The 23,745-nt window shown below is 42.0% G+C and overlaps 1 protein-coding gene and 1 long non-coding RNA gene across 4 annotated transcripts in view; one reads left to right on the top strand and one right to left on the bottom strand.

Moving 5' to 3' along the window:
* The first annotated feature begins 320 nt into the window (after positions 1-320).
* LOC137159477 (uncharacterized) lies at positions 321-23,290 on the top strand. The gene is made up of 3 exons (XR_010921638.1): positions 321-538; positions 20,303-20,399; positions 22,911-23,290. It is a non-coding gene; the product is annotated as an uncharacterized lncRNA (long non-coding RNA).
* The window catches only part of COX16 (cytochrome c oxidase assembly factor COX16), a 57,499-nt gene continuing 43,736 nt past the window's right edge, over positions 9,983-23,745 (bottom strand). For all 3 annotated transcript variants that reach the window (XM_067557827.1, XM_067557826.1, XM_067557828.1), the window contains one exon: positions 9,983-10,273. In XM_067557827.1, the coding sequence (XP_067413928.1) occupies positions 10,157-10,273 (117 nt within the window). In that variant the 3' untranslated portion in view covers positions 9,983-10,156. The remainder of the gene's footprint in view (positions 10,274-23,745) is intronic.

Here is a 23,745-nt window from a genome sequence, read left to right on the forward strand (position 1 = left end):
AATTTCCCCAGTCCCAGACCATAAAGCAAGAAGAAACTGGGAAACTGACCATCTTATTATACTTGCAAGAGACATTTTAAATTAAGGGCTGTTTGGTTTTTTCCTCTGGGTTGAAGTAAACCATCCTTTCCTTGCTCTTTTGCATTTAAAAAAAAAAAAAAAAAACAATTCTTAACAAAGCCAGATTCCCTGTACATTGGGCCAGGATGGAAAATGCTCTGTGTCGGAACCCTTTACAGTAGTATGATGCAGTGTTGTCCCCACTGCTCCCTTCTTCTTGTTTTTTCTCTCTCCAGTTATCTGTGACCGTGGCCTGGGTCACACTTTCTAGATTTGTTTTCATGTGTACACAGAGCAATGTACAGTAGAACAGCAGAGTTACAAACTGACCAGTCAACCATACACCACATTTGGAACTGGAAGTACACAATCCAGCAGCAGAGACTCCCCCCAAGAAAGCAAATACTGTACAGTACAGTGTTAAGTGTAAACTACTAAAAAAATAAAGCGGAAGTCTTAAAAAAAAAGATTAGACAAGGTAAGGAAACTGTTTCTGTGTTCGTTTCATTTAAATTAAGATGGTTAAAAGCAACATTTTTCTTCTGCATAGTAAAGTTTTAAAGTTGTATTAAGTCAGAGTAAACTTTTGAAAGAACAGCCATAACGTTCTGCCCAGAGTTACAAACATTTCAATGTTACGAACAATGTTCATTCCTGAGGTGTTCATAACTCTGAGGTACTTCGGTTATAACATTATTCTAAAGTGTTCAGTAGACTTTAAAGCGCTACAGGACTCTTGTTGTTTCTACTTCAGGCAGCTTCCCCTTATCAGCTTGGCTTTCAAACACTCCCCCTAACTTCTCCAAACAGAAGGAGCATTCTAATTGCTTGTGCATGGCCGGCATGATTTCAAACATGCATATTCAACAAGAAAATGTAATTGCTCCAATTCAGGCTGTGAGAGACTGTGTCCTGGACATGAGGAGAAACCTGGGGGCAAGGTCAGTATGGACTTTTTGTTCCTCTAAGACTTAAGTCAGTTCAGCGACTGTTTGACCACTGGGTGAGTGGTAGAAACTGACTGCAGCTCCCGGTGGAAAGGGAAAACCTAGCTACAGGCAAACACCCATCTCTGAGCAATAACCTTTGGCCAACTGGTTTAAACAAAGTGGTATTTCTTTTTTCCTCAACCTCACTCCAGAGTATGGATGGATAGACATTTTCCACTGAAAATATTTTGAGAGAAATGACCTTTTCTTAAAAAACAAAAACAAAAACCACCATACAAAAATGCATATGAAACATTTTTTGTTTTTGACCTCCCTTCTCTCCTCTTTTTTTCTCTTCATTTTGCCACATAAGGAAGAGTGGGTGGCAGAAAAAAGAATCAGAAAGAGGGAATAATGTTTGGTTTTTCACTGAAAAACGGAGTATTTTCACAAGAAATTTTAAAAAATACCTCCCCGCGCCAATATTCCCTTTGAAAAACAACTGGCAGTTTCTAATCAGATCCAAACCCAGTGACAGCTCCATCTTTTTGGTTCCTGATGTAACCAGTTAATCTGATACTGCTGAGTTAGTTCACACTTCTCCTGCCCGCAGGCTGACTAATGTTTATGCGGATTAGTGAGAAGCACTCCATTAACATTAACTCTTTTTAAAGTATTATTTTTGACTGCATACAATCTATGCAAAATGTACTTATCATGCTCTCTCCTTGACAGTCCCCTGTTATGCCATGTGCTGGCTCCTGTCATGAAATACCTGCAGATCAACCTTTTTCTCCCTTTGCAGAGAAGTGGCCATCTTTCCCTTGGTGTAAAAGTCACAGAAGATTTTTAGCTTTTTCAAAAAAACTTTACGCACACATGCACTCCTACCCAGATTTTTTTTTATATCTAGATACAATCTCTTTCACTTGGCTAATTATTAAAGCATGACTGAATAGAAAAGCTTTGGACATTTCACCTTCCTCTCCTTTATAAAAAACATTTAGTAACTCTCATCACAGCCTTGTTTTCAACCCCTTCATAAACGTTGTCCTGCTTAATAAGGACAGGGAGACATTGCCCTTCCTCTCTGGTATCCCAGCCTCTGTAGATTCTGCAGTTCATACAAAACATTGTTGCAAGGAGTTATTGGGTCTGCTTTGTATGATCATATCATTCCCATCTTCTCTTCAGTGGCTGGTTACCAGTAAGTTTTCACAGTGATTTCATAGTATTGTCTCTTAATGGTATTTATAGTAATATTGAGCCTGAATAACTTTCTCACTTGCATTTCCTTGTAATCCTACATTTGTTTTTAAATGATGATTTGGGGATTTATTAGATTGTGCCAAAGTGTATCAGAAATAATTTGAGTTTTGGGAAAAGACCCTCAAAAGATTAGTCTGAATAAGTGACCAAACTGAAGATGAACTCTGAACCATTTGAGGTATGCCCCACTCCCTACTGTGAACTATATAATTCTCTGCACTGACTTCTGAGGACATACATGCACTTTAGTTCCCTGCATTGAATCTCTCAACACCTGTTGGGTGAAGTGTTATTATTCCCACTTTACAGATGGAGAAGCTGAGGCACAGAAAGGTTAAGTAACTGTTCAAGGGGCAGAGCAACAAACAGGACCTTATAGTCTTCATTCCTAATCCCACACACTAACACTGAACTGGCTCCCTCCATTTTATGACAGTGCATGATGTTTTTACCTTTTTTTTTTTTTTTTGTAAATGATCCATTAAGTATGGGACAAACAGGGACTACTCTCACAACAGACTGTGAATAAAGAAGCTAATCTTTGAAATGTCTTTATAGTAAGGGTGAGAGCTTGAACACACCTGTACATCACACTGGTTGTGCACATCAGTTCTTATCAAGATGCTAAAGTAATTCAATCCCTTCAAAAGTGATACTCATATCAGGGAAACATCCACTCAGGGACAATGGCCAATTTAGTGGCTCGATTTTAGAAGGGAAGTCACTTAAAGATGCACAGATTGTGTTTACTCCCAAATTACAAAGCCAAACTGTACCCTTAGTCACTTAGAGCAAAATGTTATCTACAGAATGTAGTTGTCTGTAACTAAATTCCAGGTCTGTTGCAATTCAGACATACTTCAAAAGCAGTCTCTGAGGGGAACTGAATGTCTAGAAATACAGAGAAAATCTCAGTGATTATTTTGTTCACCAAAAAGTCAGTATGAGGATTTCACTCTAAACAAGAGTTTCTCTGTCTGGCAAAAGCTCCCTTTCTTTTCACCCTGCAGAAGTGGTGGTAGGGCCTCTCCTCTCCCACTGCAGTTGCCAGGGGCTTCTAGAAAGCTGTAGATTTACATCCAAAGAGAAGCAGTTACAGCATGACTTCTCCTCTGGCTCTTTAGTCTATGTTTGGAGCAGTCACTGTAAGACTGTAAGCCAAGCATGCTTCTTCGCCTCTCCACCTGCAAGGTGATGGCAACTTCCCTTCTCCTCAGGCACAGGAAATGGAGGAGGTAAGTGTCACAGTTTCAGGGTAACTGCATCTTTGAACCCGCTGGGGTCATCTCTAGGAGTGTCTGTTCAAGTTCCAGGCCTTTAGCCCTCACCTCTCTCTGGGCAGGGTCCCGCGTCCCTTCCCTCTCCAGACCAGGGTTCTAGGCTGCAGTCCCTCAGTAATTCACCATGATTTCACCAGACTGCCTAACGGCACTTTGTTTTTTCTGAGGACACTGACAGCATTCTTATACAGCTCTTCAAAGCAAGCGCATTTATTCACAACAAAAGCATACAGAGAAAACATAAAAAAACAATGAATGGATTTACATGCTTATTAACTATACCAGAAGTTGTCCATCCGTCCTATGGGGCCCTGGCAGGGCAAAGTCCATCCAACCTTTCAGCAAGGGCTTAGGCGCCCTCTTGGACAACAAGTCATGTCCATTTGCTGGATCAGAAAGAAGACCCCTGAGTCTGTTTAAACTCAGCCTTTCATAACAAAAGTCTTGCTTTCTCCCAGCCTCAGTCCCACCTCCTATTCACCAGGAAGTCAAGCTTCAAAGCCAGTCTTGGGATTTTGTATTAATCACCCTCTAGTGATTCCAGGAACACACACATACACATCGCTTGCATTGGTACAAAGGCTATGAATATTCTACAGCTCATGCTGTCTGGCCCATCGCAGTATAATGGCTGTTTGGGATTGTCATGCTTTCAGCATACAATACAATATGATCCCCAACAGCACTGCATGTGCTTGCAGTATCTGCCACAGTCATAACCCCTGGCAAAGTTGCATTTTGCCATTAGATGATTAACACTCCAAGTGAATCAGCACAGTATCAGCAGCAGTAGTGTTAGCACCAGTGGAAGCCCTAGTATAATCCAGGCTCTGGCAGCTTAGTTAAAACAGGGGTGCCCAGTCTACACGAACATTGCCACTCTTGCTGCCACTGGTGGAACTGCATCCATGACCGTGAAATTGTAGGAGACTTCCCCTTAGTGAAAGATCTCGGAATGCACTGTAACCATTTGGGAATTTCGTTTCCACTCAAATACAAGTTCCCTATAATCAGCTTTCATTATATTTGAGATTGATCCAGAATATAATGTTCTATTATGTTTGCACATTGCACCCATCTGGAAGGAAGGTGGCATGTTCCTTTTTCTACAATCTGAAGAGCTCTTAAGAGTCTGCTAGGGTTATGAGAATGGTAGAGGAATCATCTACAGTTCAGTCTGCATGGGTTGATAGAGAACCAGAACCTCCAAGAAGCCCTGTCCCAATCCATCTCCCTCTCCCCACAAACATCCATGTCCTAACTCCCTTGTCATTGCTAACTTCCCCACGGGTCCAATCACACAACCCTCTTCCTACTGGGATGCTGTAGCCAGGTCTCTGTCTCTCTCACTATGTCGTCAAGGGAGGATAAGGCGAGGGGGATACTAAAGGGGATACTAAAGGCCTCTTAAAAGGGTTACTTAATAAGGACCATCTCCTCCCACCCCAATCTTCAGGAGGAGCTTGGAGGGGCAGTGCCAATCCTACTCTTTCTGCTGCCAGTTCATTGAATTTGCTGAATCCCTAAATCTCTAACTTGGTAGCTAAGGGCCACTGGGTATTATTTCCTACCAATCTCTTGCTAGAAGGCATAGTCCGTATTCCTAGTGTGACACTGAACAAATCCCTAGAAGTGACGGGGCATCTCCACAACACTGTCCTATTTTGGGTGCTGGCTGCAGGGCAAGTATTTCCTTTCTTCCAGTATATTAGTGGAACGCTTTCCAAAGCTCTCCATGAGATGACAGCAGCTCAACCCTTCAAACTAGTGCCCTTATGTAGTCATCCAATAACTCGCCCAAGGTTTCACTCGCCCAAGGTTCCTGTTGCTATGGGAATTTTTACTCCCTAGGCTCATGATAATTACATGCTATAGTCTGCCAAGCCAGAGCTCCCAAAGACCTGAGGCAAACCAGCACAGAGGGTTCTAAACCTTTCATTTCAAACAGCAGCTGTAATTAAAACATTGTTTCCAGCAAGTGCTCTATGCACAAGATGCATTTACTTAAATTGGTGTTGAAGCTCTCAAACTATCGTGTTTTTCATCTGATGTAAACTTAAGAAAGAAACACCTTCCCATGCTTAACTCCTCTAAATACCTGAACCATGTGAAATTAATATCTGCGGCAGAATAATGAAACAAGAAAAGGATAAAGGCAGTGAAGGTAAAAGGGTGGCGGATAAAAAGAACAGCAGGTCAGAATCTACACTCAGTTACACCACTTTAGACTCACTGAAGTAAATGGGCACGACCAGGCATTAACAGAATAGCCAAGCGGCTCTTTGGCCTGTTCTGCCCTCCAACATCACATGACAATGGCTCACTGGAAGTCTAATACTGACACTTTCCAGTTGCCTAGAGTGGCATCATCAGCATCTGAACAATCAACTATTCCTGTGTTGGGTGGAGACCAGATGGCTCAGATAATCATTAATAGGACACAGGACTTTTTACTTTTAGGTTATCAGTTAAAAATGAAGCCCAGTCTGGTAGTGGCCAGAATTATCATGATGGTCTGGGTGAAGTAAGAGGCTCCATCCAGTTATTACTGGACAAGTATCTGCATAACAACAGGCCGGCTCACTGAAGGAATCAAGGATTGAGTGGGCCTGGACACTGAACTACTCTCAGTGATTTACAGAGGATCTCAACAGGTCAGATTTGAGGCATATTAGCAGCTAGTTTGTGGTGGCCACTTGCAATGCCACTGCCTACATGGTAATTTTTTGGTGAATAATGGCTTTATATACCACCCCTTGCACAATGATTGGATAAAAATAAACATGTACACACACACACACACATGCTATGCAATAATTTGGTATTTGTAACAGTGACTTACTTCTCCAATGCAAGACAACCTAGAAATTGCCTCATTTTCCCTTTCCTCAATAACAGCCATGTCAATCTGGTAGAGTGATGTGGTGTTTAGGCCTCTGATCATACTCAGAATCCTCCTCCACCTTTACCCCTGCTTGGGCTAAACAAAAAGTCCAAGGGAAAATTAACCCTCGGCCCTGCTCCAGGCTTAACAAACCTTTAGCTCTCCCTTAGTTCCTTCCTTGGCCCTTCCCAAAGAATATCCCTTTCTCCACCAGGGTCTGCCCTGCTCTCCCTCATGCTGACACAAGAGCAGAACAGCTTCCCCTTCACCTTTTCCAGAAGCCCCAGCCTAGAGCCCCTGAAAAAAAAACATAATACCCACAACAGGCCTCCAGCCCACCTCAGTACTGTATTAACACAAGCCTTTTTCTTCTCGTTTCAATCTTCCCAGGCACCTTTTATACCTTTCCTCCTCACAGGCATGTTCCACAGCTCCTCTTGGACTGGATGCATCCTCCACTCTCTTAACAAAGAACCCCACACCCAGCAGAGTATCCTCCACTCTTCCTCTTGTATCCTGCTTCTGCTCTACCACCATGCACTGCAGCTCAACCTACAATTCCCAGGCATCCCTCAGGGAACTACAACTCCAAGAATTCCCTTGTTCAAGGACCAAGAGCTGCTTGGCCTACAACCTGCCTTAAAGGGCTACTACTTGGAGCAGGGACTTCCTGGTCTGCTCTTAAAGGGATAGTGTAACCTAGGACAATGTTCGTTCCAATCTCAGCATGGCACAATGCTCCTATTGCTTAGGATTCTGCAAGCGAAGATTAAAAAAAAAAAAAAAAGCACCCTTCCAAATATATTGCTGTTACTGATCATCCAATTTAAAAAATGTCATGTACAGATTAGGGTTGCCAATTTTGATTGGATGTATTCCTAGAGGTTTCATCACTTGACATAATCTTTCCTTAAAAATTATTCTTTAATTTCTGGAGCCTCCAGGGCAATCCTGGAGGGTTGGCAACCCCAGTACAGAATCATGGTAGGACACATCTTCAGAACTATGTCACATCAAATAAAGGACAAAGCTACAAGGAAACACTGCCCTCTGGCTGAAAGGAAGCAAAAGACATATCGCCTCATTCATCAAAACCCACACAGAATCCTGTCTGTGCTTGTAGGTTTTTGTGACTGATCACAGTGGCATAAAAACAAAACTAAGGAAAACCCTGATATAACACACTAATTTGGACCTCATGATTTGAGCATTTGAGACAAGCTCACAAACATATTGTGAGCGAGCATGGACTAGAGTTCAAAGCAGGGAACAGAGACAGCAGATGAGTTATATTGCCTACTTTGCCACTAATTCACTGGCTAACTTTGGAGAAGCCACTTAGGCCAAAATTTGCATGTGTCCTCTGTTCTTGGGTACATCTATTTTGGTTGCCCAACCTGATACATCTACAGCTTGATTTTTATCAGTGTTAAGCAACTGCACCTCACACTGATGCCAGCTGGCTTTGTGGGTCCTCAGAACATCTGAAAAATCAGGCAAAGTGTCTCAGGTTGGACACTTAAGACCACAAGTTACTTTCGAAAGTGTTATGCTTAACCTCTTCATACTTCAGTTTCCATATATATAAGGGCATATCCACACTATATATACAACTGTGTTTTTTTGCAACCAGTTTGATGCACATCTGTCAGTTACAGGTTGAGTTAGATCCACACAGCTTTTATCAACCACAACCATGTGCCAACCTGTTTATGTATTATGCATGGCTATCACAATGCCTAACTCCGTTTGTATCTGCGCATTTTGAGACCATCTGGCCAGCTATCCCACAGTGCCTCAGCAGGTGTTGGTGTGCCCAGAAGACCTACACACAGATTAGCACCAGCAACAAATGGGACACTGCTTCTTGGTGACCTAGCACACAGACAGTTGGCATGGAGGAGGAATAGCCAAACCAGGCATAGTTTGGGGCTCCTCCCCACACAGAAAAATGACACTATTATAAATTGGTTACAGGCCTTCGAGAAGAATGAAACACGGCTTAGGCTCCCTTTGGTCCTTCCTGTGGGACTTTCCCAACACACAGGATACAAGCCTGTAAGTAGGCTCAATATGTTAATGTTTTCATATAAACTCTAGAGGTTTATAGTCATAGGAAATAAAACACAGCAAAAGCTTCCTGTTCAACTTCCTAAGTGCTGTCATTCTGCACCACAAAGCTGGGTGAATTGGATGCTCACTACCATTAGGGGCTCAGAACACTGACCAGACCTAGTCATGGTACAGACAGGTGGTGTAGTGGCTTTCTTCAAAACCTCTTATGTCTCTCAATCCTGACCTGTAACTCCCACTGCCATTCCAGTCCTGGGCTTACACCCACCTCTGCCGAAGGAGCAAAATTTCCACTTGCTGTTCTAGTTCAGAACCATTCCTGTGCAGTGAGCTCATTCTGCCAAGATGCAAACCTGTTTTATGAATCGGGGTCTAGAGGAAAAAACCTAATTTTGTAACTTAATGAGACTTCAGCTTAGGTCTCCTGAGGCAGGCAGTTCTCATTCTTCCTCCTATTATTTGCTGTATTTATTTCTTACTTGGTTGAGAATCTTACTGTATTTTTTTTTAATTCCAAGCACTCCCTTCTTTTCTAGTTCTGCTGCATCTGAATTTAGTGTGCCTGTTATTTAATTAAGACTTTTTTGATTATATTGCTGCTGTGTTGATCATTTTAGTTCTCTTTTAGGTGATGTTGTAATTCATTTACATTTGTATTTAGACACATAGGTGTGGACGGAGCTGTACGGGGGGGGAAACAAAACAGTACCAGCCCTAATCCAAGTTAAATACAACATGTTATGATGGTGAGGACATCCGGCAAGGGAGAAGTCTACACAAAACAAGGCTAAGAAGTTGATTGATTTCAGACAGCCTGTATCATGTTAGTTGCTCTTTAAAATGAATGTAGATTTCATTAGTATGACATGAGAAGTGAGCTCATTGTTACAGTAGAAAAGTGGTTTTGAGGAAGGATTTTCATGAGGAGAGGGAGGCTGCATGATATACAGGACCGGGGAGGACATTCCAGGTGCATTAGACACATCACCTGAGGAAGGGATTTAAAGAGAGCATGTCTCTGGGAGTTTTACATGTATTTGTCTTGGAGTGCTCCAAAAGTAGCATCTTCTGTTGACCCATGTTTAATTCCTCCAGGAGGAGTTTTACATGTCTTTTGCAACTCCTTAGAGAGAGATTCATTTTAGCTGAAAGGAACCACCTAGAATCATCTATACAGACCTATTTTTTGCAAAAAGGTTCTAAACTTAACTATAAACTATTTCCTGAGCAGCTTCTACTTATTAGTGCACGAAGGCACAGATTCACACAAAGAAGAGGATTATAGAGAAAGCCAACTACAGGTAAACAATGTCCCTAAATCTGTATGTATGTGCACATGTATATTATAATAGTTTTAGGGAGATTTTGCACTCCACATATTGAGTCAAGAAGATTCTACTGCTCTGCTCTGCTAGCTCACATAAAAGAGTGGGCTGATCTTTATTAAGAATTAATATATACTGTCTATGGGCTTCCATGCAAACTGATGCAATCGAACAAAGATCTTTATTTAACCTTTCATCTCAGAATGCTCTCAAGTAAGCCACCTGTCGACTTGGCTTTTCCCCCAGTGTCGGTGTCTGGACACTGAATTAGAAAGTAAAAGTCCAGTCACTGGCATAGAAGTGATTCTATAAAGACACCAGAGTGAGTGCACACAGTCATGATGGCTTGGACTGAAGAACTTGCTTGTGTTGCTGTTGAAGAGACTTGGAATCCTCCCATGGACGGGGCCCTCTGACGTTCTTCCAGTCTTCAAAGTTAGAGTTTTGCAGTTTCTATAGATAAACAACAACAAACATAAAGCTATGTTAGGGCAAGAGCTGTTGTGCTTTAAACTGAGAATTCTTCCAAATGTGCTGGTTTCCTATACCACAAATGTAACATCACCCACTGGCTGATTAACTATCACACAGGACCAAATTATATTTTCTAGGACAGTTGTTTTCAATCTGTGGTCTGCAGACTGTGTCTAAGGGGTCCGTGAAAGGCTGTTATTACCACAGAACAGTGGTTTTCAACCTGTGATACACAGACACCGGGAGTCTGCAGACAATGTCTAAGATTTCCAAAGGGGTCCACATCTCCCTTTGAAATTTTGTAGGGAGCCGCAAATGACAAAAAACCACTGGCCTAGGAGAAAAAACTTTACAGACAGGAGAAAGAATAGAGAAATATCAGAAGGCAGATTAAACCCCAGCAGAAACTATAATTCAGTTTGGGAATGACTGTAACTGCTCCTTTTTATCTAGGGAAGAGAGAGTACCTCTCTATAGCAATTGGACAGGGCAGAAAAGGTTCTCTTTTCTTTTCAACTACCTTATTTTCAGGTCAACCCTTTGACTGCAGGAATTTCTGGTGTTGGGGTAGAGAGGTCTAGAAAGCTGCCACAGCACAGCCGAAACCTGGCTTTTACAGAAAGAACTACTCTTGTGGGATGTAGGGAGGGGAAGACATAATGTCTGATCATTGCCGGCACAGGGCAGATGGTCTCAGACAGAGTTAAAAAGAGGATGATCCCCTTCACTCCATATTACTTTTATATAAAAGAGAAGAATGCACAGCTTCCCAGAATGTGCTTCCTAATTCCAGAAGCCACAAACAGGAGAGGGGCCATGGCCATGTTCGCAACCCACCTAGTCATGTCCCCCAATTGGGGTGAGGAATGCAATGGGGGCTTGTCTACACGGTGCATTAGTCCACACTGAGGGATGTGCGCTAGCGTGTGGAACACTAACTGGCCCCTCTGGACCCTGCTGACATGCACTAAAAGTTCCTTAGCGTGCACAGTTATGAAGTACTGTTTGAAATAGGGCTATATGAACATGCACTAGGGAGCTTTTAGTGCATGCTAGCAGGCTCCACGTGGACCAGTTAGTACGCAACACGCTAGTGCACACTAGAATTTACACCCCTCTAGTGAGGGCTAATGCTTAAAGAATGTCTAGATTTTGGCTGTCTCCCACACAGGTGCTCTAGGGACTAAAAAGGCTCTTTCCCCATCCTCCTCCAGCACCTCTGTTCACAGGCATCCACAACTGGACTCTTCATGCATTTCTGTGACTGGGTAAAGAGAAGAAACACCATCTTGCCCTCCCTTGCAACGTACTGCTGCTGCAGAAGGCAAAGGCACGCTGCGATTCATTCAAGGAGTATGATTGTAGAAAAACACACAACCACATTTTGGCACAGGATGCTGCAGTTCTTGCTACAGAGAAGCTAGAGAACCTTTGCACGGTCTATTTTTAAAGCCTCTCCAGTTCCCATTTCAAAGAACTACAACAGCAAAAGACAGAAGGCAAAAGAGTTTCTGTATCCAGTGCAAAGTTTAATTTCAGTGCAATTACTGAAAACAAGCTGGAAGCAAACTCTGCTGACTCTTCCTTTCGTTTAATGCACAAAGATGGTGGAGAAGTAGCTGCTCATCCCAAGTCTTCTCCTTGACTGTCTACTTTAGTTTCAATTACTGCCCCTGATCTCCACCTCCCTTTCTCCCCACTTTACCCTTGAGATAACACATTCTGGACCAACTTCCCCAGTGGTCTAAGCAGGTGCCTCTCCCACTGAAGACAGTGTGAGTTCTGCTCACTTACACCAGGGCAAAATTTGACCCTGCATCTTCACAGTGCAGCTAGTTAAGAAATGGAAGTCCCATTTCCCACTAGACACAGGCTCAGAAACTCTCTGAATCCCAGAGGTTCCTAAATATGGAGTTTCACATCTGCTAACAGCAGGCCTGGGAGGGCGTTTGCAACATCATCCCAAAGTTTCACATTGATGGGGACTAGGGCACATTCCAAGTGTTACTGAAGTGGAGAAGACTGGATATTAATGATATATATTGCAGTGGGGCCCAACCCTCTACTCAGGATTGGGGCCTCACTGCAATAAGCTCTTTACAAATACATCAGAAGACACTATCCTTGCCCTAAAGAGTTTGCATTCTAATTTGCCTGCTATCAGTCAGCCAAAGAGATGACAAACAATGAGAGACTTGAATAAGGGTCACCAAATAATTTGGCAGCTGTACAAGACAGGCCTACTGTTATTAGTTCATGCTATGTAACACCCTCATGACACTGCTATAATTTGAGGAAATCGCAATGAGATCAATCAGATTTCAAAAGAAATTAAGCAAGACTCCGCAGAAAATATTTGTGCATGCATATACATATGCCACACTTCTAACATGAGGTAGCAACAGCTGAATGTTTCATACACTGGAGTGAGTTAGCACAAGTGCTTCCTGAAAACTGTCTTTGCTACTTTATTCCAATTGTGACTAACCAGCCTTTCATTTCCACTGGAAGAAATCTGAACTGACTAGGGAGGAGGAGGAGAGGAAGTTTAGGGAAGGTGCCCCATCATTCCATGCATCAGCAGCCATCAGCCTGATTTCAAGAGACGGAATTTAACACCTGACTCAAATGGAAGATTCAAAGAAAATACACTGCAAAGAAACTTGTGCTTTACAAAGGGAAAGCTTCCTGATTTTATGAAACACAGATACAGTGCAGCTGTAAGTTTAGATTCTCTACCCACAATGCCTGCTTTAGAAATATTCAGAGATATTTTCAATAAGCAGTTACTGAAAGTGAAATATATACAGTGAAACTTACAATATCTGAAGAGACTACCTAAGGGACCAACAAAAGCAGAATGCCTCAGAGAACAGTCTTTAGCTAACGGTCATACTAAATTGTACTGGAAACCTTAAGAAGGCTTTGAAGGGGTCGCTCTCAAGACAAAGGGTTGCCTATAGCAGGGCGTATTTCAAATGTGTACAGTATCTAAGGAAATGAAGACAAGAAAATATTTTGGCAGTATTTGTTCCAAATTTAGTGGTATCGGGGTTCCTGAAAAAAGCATTATGAGTTACATGAGGAAGGACTTAAGATCCAAGGGATGGGTATAGTCAGTGTAAATGAGTTAAACTATAGAATTGATGAAGTCTACTAACTGAGTTTATCCTTGTCAGTTAAAATTAAGGAGTTAAAATGTAATCAATGCACAGGGAAAGCGTATATTTGTTTGTTCAGGTGTTACATTTATGAAGATCATTAATCCAAAACACAGATTGCATTTGGTGCCTTGCTGCAAATCTAGGGGATAGTAGCTTCCTACGGACATATGGCAGAATCTGCAACTACTAGTAGTCTAGAAGGGACATGTATCTGACCAGTTATGCGTTCAGAACAGCTAGGCTATATAAGATTTCTCAAATCTGATCCATTCATAAAAGTTTTAACCTGAATAAAAATGGATCCATTTTCTTTTAAGTCAGAAGGAACATCAGCTGTGAAAATGGACCTGAAAAAAGTCCTGCTTAACACCTTGTGTAGTTATTTACACCTGTTCAAAGTGAACTCTACAACAGGTACAACTTTACTAAACCAGAACTCTCCGTTCACTCACACACACTGGTGCAAGCCTTTCATACCCACTCTGCACAGAGGTAAATGTGTGGGGCAGCAGAGAATCTAGCCTTCAACTGTTACTGGATTATTTTTATTTTTCTTAAATTTTAAATTAAATTATTGCTTGTGAATGGTGCCAGCCTGAAAATCCTGAAGAGGCAAGTCCTCTTTCTGTCCACTGAATAGGAACAGCACAGGCAGCAGCATTACAAGCTCTCTTCAGATTGCCACACAACCATGTTGTAGCAGGACCACCTCTTTGGGTGAGAAGGTAGCTCAACCCCCACATTTACTCAGTCTTTGGCCTTTCTGCTGAGAATGCCAGTTCGTGCTAGCTGTGATGTGGACACCTGTCCATTAGGACCAGGACTGAGACTACCTAATTTCACAGATGGTAAACTACTTTCAGGCACTCCCAACTTGAGATCTATACAAACTGGCAGTCTAGAGGTGAAAGGCTCGCTAGCTTGCCACTAATCCTCTGCACTATCCAATCTACTAAACAGTCGCACTGAAGGAGATTTAACCAGATCAGACTGACATCCCTTTTGCTACTTGTCTCAAATAGCTCAAAGGACACTGAAAATTAATTGGTTAAAATTAGAGCAATGTAGTACATTAAACCTACTGATTTTCTTCCTAAATCAGCTAAAAATGCCTCTTACAGCTCGTCAGTCAAAGACTGCTAACTAGAAGAAAACTGCAGCTCTATGGGCAGGTGGTGTGGATAAACAAAAGCATTCAGCTGCTCATCACACCTTTTGCTGTTATAAGACTGCTGTTAAGCAGGTTGCAATATTAGGGATACTGGATGATATAAGGGACAGGTGGTGGGCTAGGGAGTCATTCACTCCCAGCTCACTGGTTCACCTCTGGTCCAGATTGATGGTGTTGAAAAATCATTACCCTTTGAGTTTGGGCATACATAGTCCATAGGGGGCAAGCCTCCACACCACAATGAGCAAACTGAAGTCAATAAAAATTCATTTGGACCTGGGAACACTCAGCACCTCTGAAAAATCAGGCCAATTTGGCCACTAAAATCAGTGGTTATTTATAACAATTGTGACTGTAGTGGCTCAGTGCTTCACTGTCTCATCTATAAAAAGGAGACAATAAAAACTTGCCTCTCTGAGAAGGGAATTAGGAGGCTTACTTCATTAGGTTTGTGAAGCATTCAAATACTTTGGTGATAAGCACCACAGAAATGCCTGTACATAACAAATCAAAAGGGGCAATTACTGCCCATCACTATGGTAACTGGCATGTAAAATTTCAGATAAAGATGGAATAATTACAAACGCAAGAGCATCTTCCCAGTCGAAAGGAACAGTGAAGAGAACTGCATCAAACCAGCTCAGTACTTGTAAGAGCAACAAATAACTTCTGGGGCTTTAGTGAGTGTAATGAAAGACCCTATTGTAATGTATAAATGTAGGGGGACAGGGTTAAGGCTAGCTGAATCTGTTGATGTGTGTGTTTAAAATCTCCAACTTATTGCACTAATGAAGTTTTATTTTTTGCATGAAATCTTTGAAAATGCAATCTCTTTTTATTTTCCTTAGAAAAGTTTGCTGCCACATTTGTTTAGTGATTTCAGTTGTATTTAATTATATGTGATTATTCCTGCTCAGACTGGAAAGCTGCATAGAGTAATTCTTTTTAACCAGAGGGTGTTTCTTTGTAGTTTTATGTTATTAATGAATAATGCAAGTTGACAAGGGCTGAAGTTGAGAGGAGAGAGAATGCAAAGTCTGAAGTAAGGTTTTAAGTTAGTGAAGGAAAGAATGGTTGTGGGATTGGAGCACAGGATTTAGATCTGGATCCACAAAGGGACTTACACTGTGTGACATTGAGCATCAGTGTCTAACTTCGAGGCACCTAGAAAATTATCGAACAACACTGCGATCCACAAAGTCTGAGTTAGGTGCTTACGCTCTCTATACAATGAATGGGGAGAGATTGGCAGCTAAGAATGCAATCCGCAAAAACCACCACATTAGGCAGGGAGCCACCTCAGAGAGTCAATGGAAAATGCTGATGGGAGATAATTAAAGAGTTATTGGAGCAGGGGGACTGGACCCTGGATCACCCACCTCCCACATGGGTGCCCGGTCCACCAGGTTACAAAGTCATCCTCTTTCTGGCCCAATGACTCTTTAATTATTTATGCAACACAGAACAGCTTCAACAGGAGAGACTGAGGGAGCCCCACATAAGAATATCCCACAGCTCAGTGGTTAACGCACTCTCCTGTTCAAATCCTTTCTTCCTCTCAGGCAGAGGTGGACAATGAACCTGGGTTTATCCTGAGTGAGTGCTCGAACTACTGAGCTAAAAATTATAAGGTGGCCGCCACCACCACCACCCTTCTCTTGCCCCCAATTCTGAATGGAAACCAAGCTAGTGGGCAGGCTCTGACAGCATGCCTATTGGATTGGGCCCCATGGGTGAGTTAGGTGCTCCTCTGTTCATGGATTGCACTGGGTCTTAGACAGGAAGTAGGCGATTGGGAACCAAGGAGGAGGCAGCAGTGTACATACAGAGGCAGAAAATTAGGTGCCTAGGGAATTTTTACCCTGAAAATTTAGATGCTGAGTGCGTTTAGGCACCTACAGGGTTCGGTGGGACTTTTTGTGGAGCCTAAAACTGGGACTTAGGTACCTAAATCTGGGGCTCAAATGCCAAAGGACCTTCGTGTCGAAGAGATCTGGGTTCTCTTCTCGACTCTGCTGAAGATTTGTGAAATCCTGATGACACGGAGAGCAATCGGAGTTCTGCCATTAACTTCAGTGAGACAGGACTTCGCTGTCCCCATGCTATCTTGAGTAAGCCACTTAGGCCCAGATCCTCAAAAGTATTTAGGACTCCTAACTTCCACTGAAATCAGTGGAAATTAAGAGCCCAAATACTTTTAAAGATATGGGCCTTAATCTCTCCGTGCGTCGATCTCCTCATTTTTCAAATGGGGACACTACATCCCTCCTTCACAGGGGAGTGTAAAGCTTAGTTAGTATTGGTAAAGTGCTCTGAGAGCCTTGGATGGAAGGAGTATGGAGATGCAAATTATTTAATAGGCAGAGCACTTACTGCACTCACCTGTGGAATTAGTCTTTACATTTTTAAACTAACCTAGAAAAAGTTTGCTACCCCTCCACTGTACTGGCCAGAGTTTTCACTTCCTAAACGCGGGGTGCCCCAGAATCCCTACATACTGCAGGAGATCAGCAGAGGCAGAAGACCAATCACGCAGTGCCTCTGTATGCACAGCTAGTTAGGTAGGCACTTATTGGTTCAAAGAATTCACAAGCTCCAGTGGTAAAGCCAACAGAACTGGAAACCGCATGGGCCATTGACCTCCATTACCTTCTTTCCTTAAACAAAAAAACTGGAAAATTAAAAACAAAATAGTAGTGTTCACACAATGTTAAGTCTGCAAGAACAAGCACTGAAAATTCAATAAATTCCAAACTTAACTAGACCAGGATGCACATATGTATTTGTCACTCTTTTGCTTGTTTATGGAAGCTTAGCAATTAAGATATAGTAGTGAAGGCACCTTAGAAATGCTCAGAGAGACAGACGTATTGCTGTCACTAAGATGTGCCGTAAAAATTACAACATGGGCACCAGGACTAAGGAATTTCTTTATTTTGAGTGCTTAATATTGTATTAAAAATTTTAGAATCACATCCTAGCCAGTATCTTGCCACTTTAGAGAGCTTACTTCCAGCAGAACCAACAGGACAGAAGTTTGGGAGGTGTTCAATTTCTGCCTGGAGTCCAGCTCCATGGGTGCCCTTAATGCAGCAATGTGCAGTGAGATTTGGGGTGTGGTCAGCCAAAGTGTGAGGATCCTTTGCTGTGCAGCTTCTGTGGTCTTTCCCCATCCCCACACACTGCTTTATGAGCATGGTAGGGGCATGGGGGTAGGGACATAGTGCAATTGTATGGATGGAGTAACATCTGCAGAGCACCTCAGGTCCTACTCCTGGACCTAGGTGAGGAGGAGAATATGGATTCCTCCAGCACTTCCCTCTATGGAGGTCCCCAGGAGTCAGCTGAATTTGTCAGGCTGGGCACCAGGGAGAAAATTTGCTCCTTATCTTTCTTTGACTGTAAGGTCTCTGAGGCAGCGACCACCTTTTGTGTGTGTGTGTGTGTGTGTGTGTACAGTGCCTAGCACAATGGGTCCCAATCCCTGATCTCTAAGCATTAATGTAATGCAAATAAATAATAATTTAGTAAAAAGCACACTTTCTAACTTATATGCTAAAAGCAAACAGAGGGTGTACTACCAGGGAGAAAGAAGGGAAATATTCCTCATGAGTGCTACAGGGAGATTTAACCTCCGAAAAAAATCTTTGAAATATAAGTGTCCAGGGATTTCTTATAAGTGGAAGGGCTGGGATGGAGGTCAATGAGCCACCGTAGCAAGATGTGATTATCTGCCAAACTAATACATGATGGTGGCATCCCCAAAAACTGCATGGTGTCAGAATACTGGTTCCCATAAGACAAAGCTCAAGGAACAAATCTCAAATATAGCCTACTTCTAAACCATTATGAGCTTTGCAGAGAAAAACATACCACACAGCAGGTATAATTTAGAAACCAATCCACCACTCAATATTTGTAAGCTGAATTTTCGGTTTCTCACACGTTAATGTTTATAGACCAGCTCAGTTAGCTTAGGCAGTTGTTTATACTGAGTCCCTTTAGTTATCTCTCTGTCTCTTATCCACACTTTCCTGCAGATTTTCCACTCTCATCTCTTCCAGGAGCTTACTAGACAATTTATAGTCCCAAAACAGAAAGGTTTTGTCTCGTTAGTAATTCTGATTTTGGCTGGATGCAACACAGCAGCTTCAATTCCTTCAGCTATGAATTATTTTCAGTGACGCCAATGCCCACCTTTTGCTTTGTGTTGCTTGGCAAACTCTTGGGGAAAAAATATATAATAAATTTGAACCATTGCATACCACCGCCTGTTTCTTCATTCTGGCTAAAATTCTTTTTTTGTTTGATAAGGCTGGTAACACTACATCCCCCCATGACATTCTTTTTGCGGGCAGATTTCTGGGTGGCAACCTCGAGCTGCGCAGGATGTATAAAAATAAATATTGCTTGTAAATAAATTGCACCTTTCATTTTGAGGGATCCAAAAGGACTTCGCAATCACTTCACCTTTGTAGCCACATCTGGGATGGAACAAAGCAGCCACTTAACTCTATGCAAGAACTGGAACTCCAGAGGGAATTTAGGAAGGAAGAATGCAGTTACCCGAAGTGGAATTTGGTCAAGTCATTGTGGTTACAGTCTCTTTTGTTAGAAAAGAGTGTCAGGACTTTGGGGTTTTTTTAGTGACATAGTTTTAAGATGGCACTTTTAGTGCACTAGCTCTGTACTGACCCAGGGGAGAGGGCTACAGACTATCACCAACTACACGTCCTGCAGTACCTTGACTAACTGCAAGAATCTCCCAACCTAAGCACTGACCAGGCCCAACTCTTATGAATGAGCTCACAGAATATTCAATTCTCATAACCAGTGGAATTAATCTGTGAAAAAAACTTGCATGATCCATTCCTTCTATCAGCAACTGAGATCCCCTACAACCAAGTGCTCTTACTAACTACTTTATACTCCAGTGTTCCTAATTGTCACTATAAAATACATAGTCTTTTTCATCAAAAACATTATCAGTGTTATTTCCTATAGTCTGGTTTTCACACACCTGAACTGTTGCATCATCTTTTTCCATCTACTCCTCCATATTTGTCTCATCCATTTGGGTGATCCAGGAGAGGGTGTTGGACATTGCAGAGCACATGGTTTTGGGAAAATTCAGGACTGGCATGTGTTGGGCTCACTCTGCACGTAGTAACCAAGGCTGGTGGAAGCCAGAGCGGGGCTGTAAACAAGCTGCTGGGGTCAGAGCTACTGAATCAGGGCTGTCTAGCACACCAAGACACTCAGGGTGTGACCTGCTTGTTGGTAGGCTGGTTGTGAGCAGCCCAGGCTGGAAGCTGCAACAACAAAGCATTGCGAGGCATCCAGGGTTACAGTCCCCTCACTGGTCTGTATTTCACCACAGAATGTGATGGTATGTGAACTGGAAAAAGTTTGGCAAGATGGCACTTAGTGCAGGCAGGCTTCAGAACAGACCAACTAAACAATCTCCGAACCATTCTAATCTCACTGGGAAACATTTTTTACGTGATTGTAAATATCTCTTGGTCACTGTCAAATCTTGACAATCAAGTCCAACCACACTTTAAACAGGTGTCATGCATAGTTTAATCATGTGGTTCAATGCATCTTACATTGCTGGATAAGCATTATTATTCCCATTAATTATTATTATTATGTTTTTGTTTCGTTACATAGGGTAAAATGAGGCAGACTCAAGTAAAGTGATGTGCCCAATATCACAAAGCAAAACAGTGACAAAACTGGTAATGGATCTCGGCCCAGATGTTTAAAGGTATTAAGTGTTTCTGTGCTCAGTGTTGCAACATCTAACTGATTTAGGTACCTAAGTATCATTTTCTAAAGGGATTTAAGCACTTAGCCTAAAACGCCTAAGTATGTTTAAAAATGTGGGCCCTCCTGCCTCCCATCTCTGTATGCAGTGTTGTTGTAGCCATGATGGCCCTAGAATATTAGAGAGACAAGATGGGAGAGGATTTGGTCCAATAAAAGATATTACCTCATCCACCTTGTTTTTCATCATCTCTTTACTCAAACAACCCTTCTCATTGTATTTAACACTGACACAGTACCCAGTGCGAAGGAGGATTTTTTAAAGACATCTCTATTAACCGAAAGTATGCTATAGTCTACTCCATGAGCAGGTCTACAGAACAGTTTCTTAACAAGCTACTTTTTATTTCCCACCATTGGGACCATATCTTTCTCCACACATGAATCCCTGCATTAGCTCCATTCTCTTCTGCATCAAAATTAAAGCTTCTTCTCCTCAACTCTGCCCTTGCATATAATTCTCACTTGCCTCCTACACCCACTCCTGGTATTCAATTTAAGTTTTCCTCTTCACCACCCAATGTTTTACCTTAGCCTCTTCCAACTCCACACCATCTTTTTGCTGTCCTAATACTTGGAATAACCTCCTACTGCTGTATGCTAAACTTCCTCAATCTCCTTCAAGAAACTATCATGAAACATCCAAGCTCTAATGGCCAATCCCTACTATTGTCTTGTACATATGGTTTCCCTTTTGCTTTTAGATAGTTCACCGTTTGGCTCCCACCTACTACTGCACAATGACATGTACACTTAGAGCATTATATAAAAGTTTAATAACCACCCCTAGATTTGAAAATTACAAACCATGTTATAAGTGTTCTTTTGGAATCATACTTGAAAAGCATTTCAAACACAGATACAATTGTGAATGTGGATATGGCCAAACAGCGAATTAACATGAAAACTCACTGGAATACACTTTCAAAGTAATACTGAAGGAGCTCACAAAAAAGAGTAAAGAATGAACATGGTAAGACAACTACAGGGAAATAATTGTGTCAGGCCACTTTACACCATTGCTCAAATGATAGCTTCCTGGGCTATGTGGAACTAGCAGCCCTGGTGCACTCCCTTAAGGCGTGGTGAATTAGGGAAATGCCTAGAGAGATTTAGCTGTATGGCTAAATACCCATACACTGCATTGAAAATTCACCTGTAAGATATTTTATACCAAAATCTTAGTGATTCCCCACAGGGGCGCATTAGCATGACAAGTGTGCTTATGATTACTATGCAGGCAACTGAACAAGAAATGGCTTCCAACACAACCTGGTAGAGGCTGAGAGCATCCCATAGGGTAACAAATAAAGCAACTCAATGATGTAGGGATGCCAGTTTTTTCACTGTATTCTCTGGTGACTGAGATAATGCATAATGACTGGCACTGAAACATGGTACCAACCAATCAGTCCCTGGGGCACACAGATAAAGGCACCAAGAACAACAGATGAACTGCAAGCCATTGTGGGTAGCTTCATTTTGAAGTGTGGGAGAGAGGAGGTTATCTATTTCAGGCATTTGTATGATCCTGATCACAGTAACACTGCAGCTGGCTTTGCCAAACCAAAAAAAAAAATCCCATCTATGGGGAGCCAATGACTTCCCTCAGCACCAAGGATACAGATGAGAAGGGGTTTGACACTCAGCAGGTGAGGAAAAAGCTGGCACTTACAGAAAATCCATTACAAAGAGGCGCATCTTATACTGTGTTATGAATGTGGCCAGACTGGGGCTTAGGTGAATATCTAGCAGTAGTGAATTCCAGAGGTGAGGGCCAGGTACTGTGAGGTCCTAGCACCAGCCCCCTAAAGCCTCATTTATAGGATGTTTAACTTAAATGTTCAAGATAAACACAGGTTTATGGCAGATCAGAAATGGAGAGACAGTCCCTGGTCTAGCTGCGTCCTAAGCTAATTAGTGCTTTGTAGATAATAAACAGCATTTTGGCAGGAATATGGAGTACAAGAACAGTAAGTTCTTTCTGGCATGCCCTGTTCTTAATATATTGAGTTATACTCTCCACTAGTTGGAAGTTTTGGGGTGGTGTACCCTTGCCTGATGGTAACAAACGCTTGGATAAGGCAATATCTTCACCAGAGAGAAAAGTCTTGTTGGGAGAGTAAGAACCTTCCTCCCTGTACTAAGGCTCTAATGCCAGAATTTATTTTAGGAGCCTGTGCCAAATGGCTGCCCAGCTCCATCTTCCTGTTATTCTTCGACCTTTCCCTGTGACCTACATCTTGAATCACAGGTTTATGAGATTTCTGAAAGAGGAAGAAGTTGGGAATGAGATAATTTACATATATACCGTACATTCACTCAGTGAATATAGTACATACACACAACAACTGTCCTAGCTAACATCCACTCGCTATCATATCTACTGCTAGTCTTGGTACGTGAAAGACTAATAATACTTTGTTCTTTTGTTATCACCTTTTGTCTGTAGCTCTCAAGGTGCAATACAAACATGAGCTAATGAAGCCTCACAACAAGGATTAGTTTCCCCATTCCACAGATGAGGAAACTGAGTTGCAAAGCACTTCACATGGCTTGCCCAAGACGACACCGGAAAATTGTAGCACAATCAGGAATAGAATGTAATAGTCCATTGGGAGACAGCATTTCATAACTATGAAAGAGCAAAAAAGAAAAAAAAACAAAACAGAAAATGAAAGGAGGCAGGATGATCAGAAGAGGAAAAAAAACCTTTGACTGTATTTCCATTGGCTGTAAACATCAAAATGGCTATGTAAAAGGTCTATTCTCCCAACATGTATATCACAAAGCAAATAGCTTGAGTTATTTTGCCACAATTATCTTCTTAGGGGAGATATTAAAGTGAATCTATTTGATATGGCATCACTGTGAAAATGACTAAAAGATACCAACAACCTTCCAGTGCCGATCACTATAGCAACAAGGTCAGATAAGGTTTGCCAGATAATTCAAATTCTTGGCACCAAAGAGTTAAAATGAATTCTTCCAGTGTTCAGGTGGCCTAAGGTATCACACATTCCACTTTGAATTACAGCACTGCTGCACTGTCACATATGATAAAGCATTTTACCCATCACACTGTACCTACAATCCCCAAAGTCAATTCAAGACAGATGTAAATGGCACTAACCAGCTTAGTAGAGCTAATACATATATTATTTCCTTTCACAAGGCATTGTGTATAGGAAGCAGCCATCCCAAACCACATCCCCAAACCTCTTGCTCTGCTGTTTGAAGACCGAAATACCATTTTGTAATTCTGCATTATTTGCCAGCACTCTCAC

The sequence above is a fragment of the Emydura macquarii genome, unplaced genomic scaffold (genome assembly GCF_026122565.2).
Source record: "Emydura macquarii macquarii isolate MOO-44397 ecotype Brisbane River unplaced genomic scaffold, CSIRO-AGI_Emac_v2 contig_1876, whole genome shotgun sequence".
NCBI classification, from domain to species: domain Eukaryota; kingdom Metazoa; phylum Chordata; order Testudines; family Chelidae; genus Emydura; species Emydura macquarii.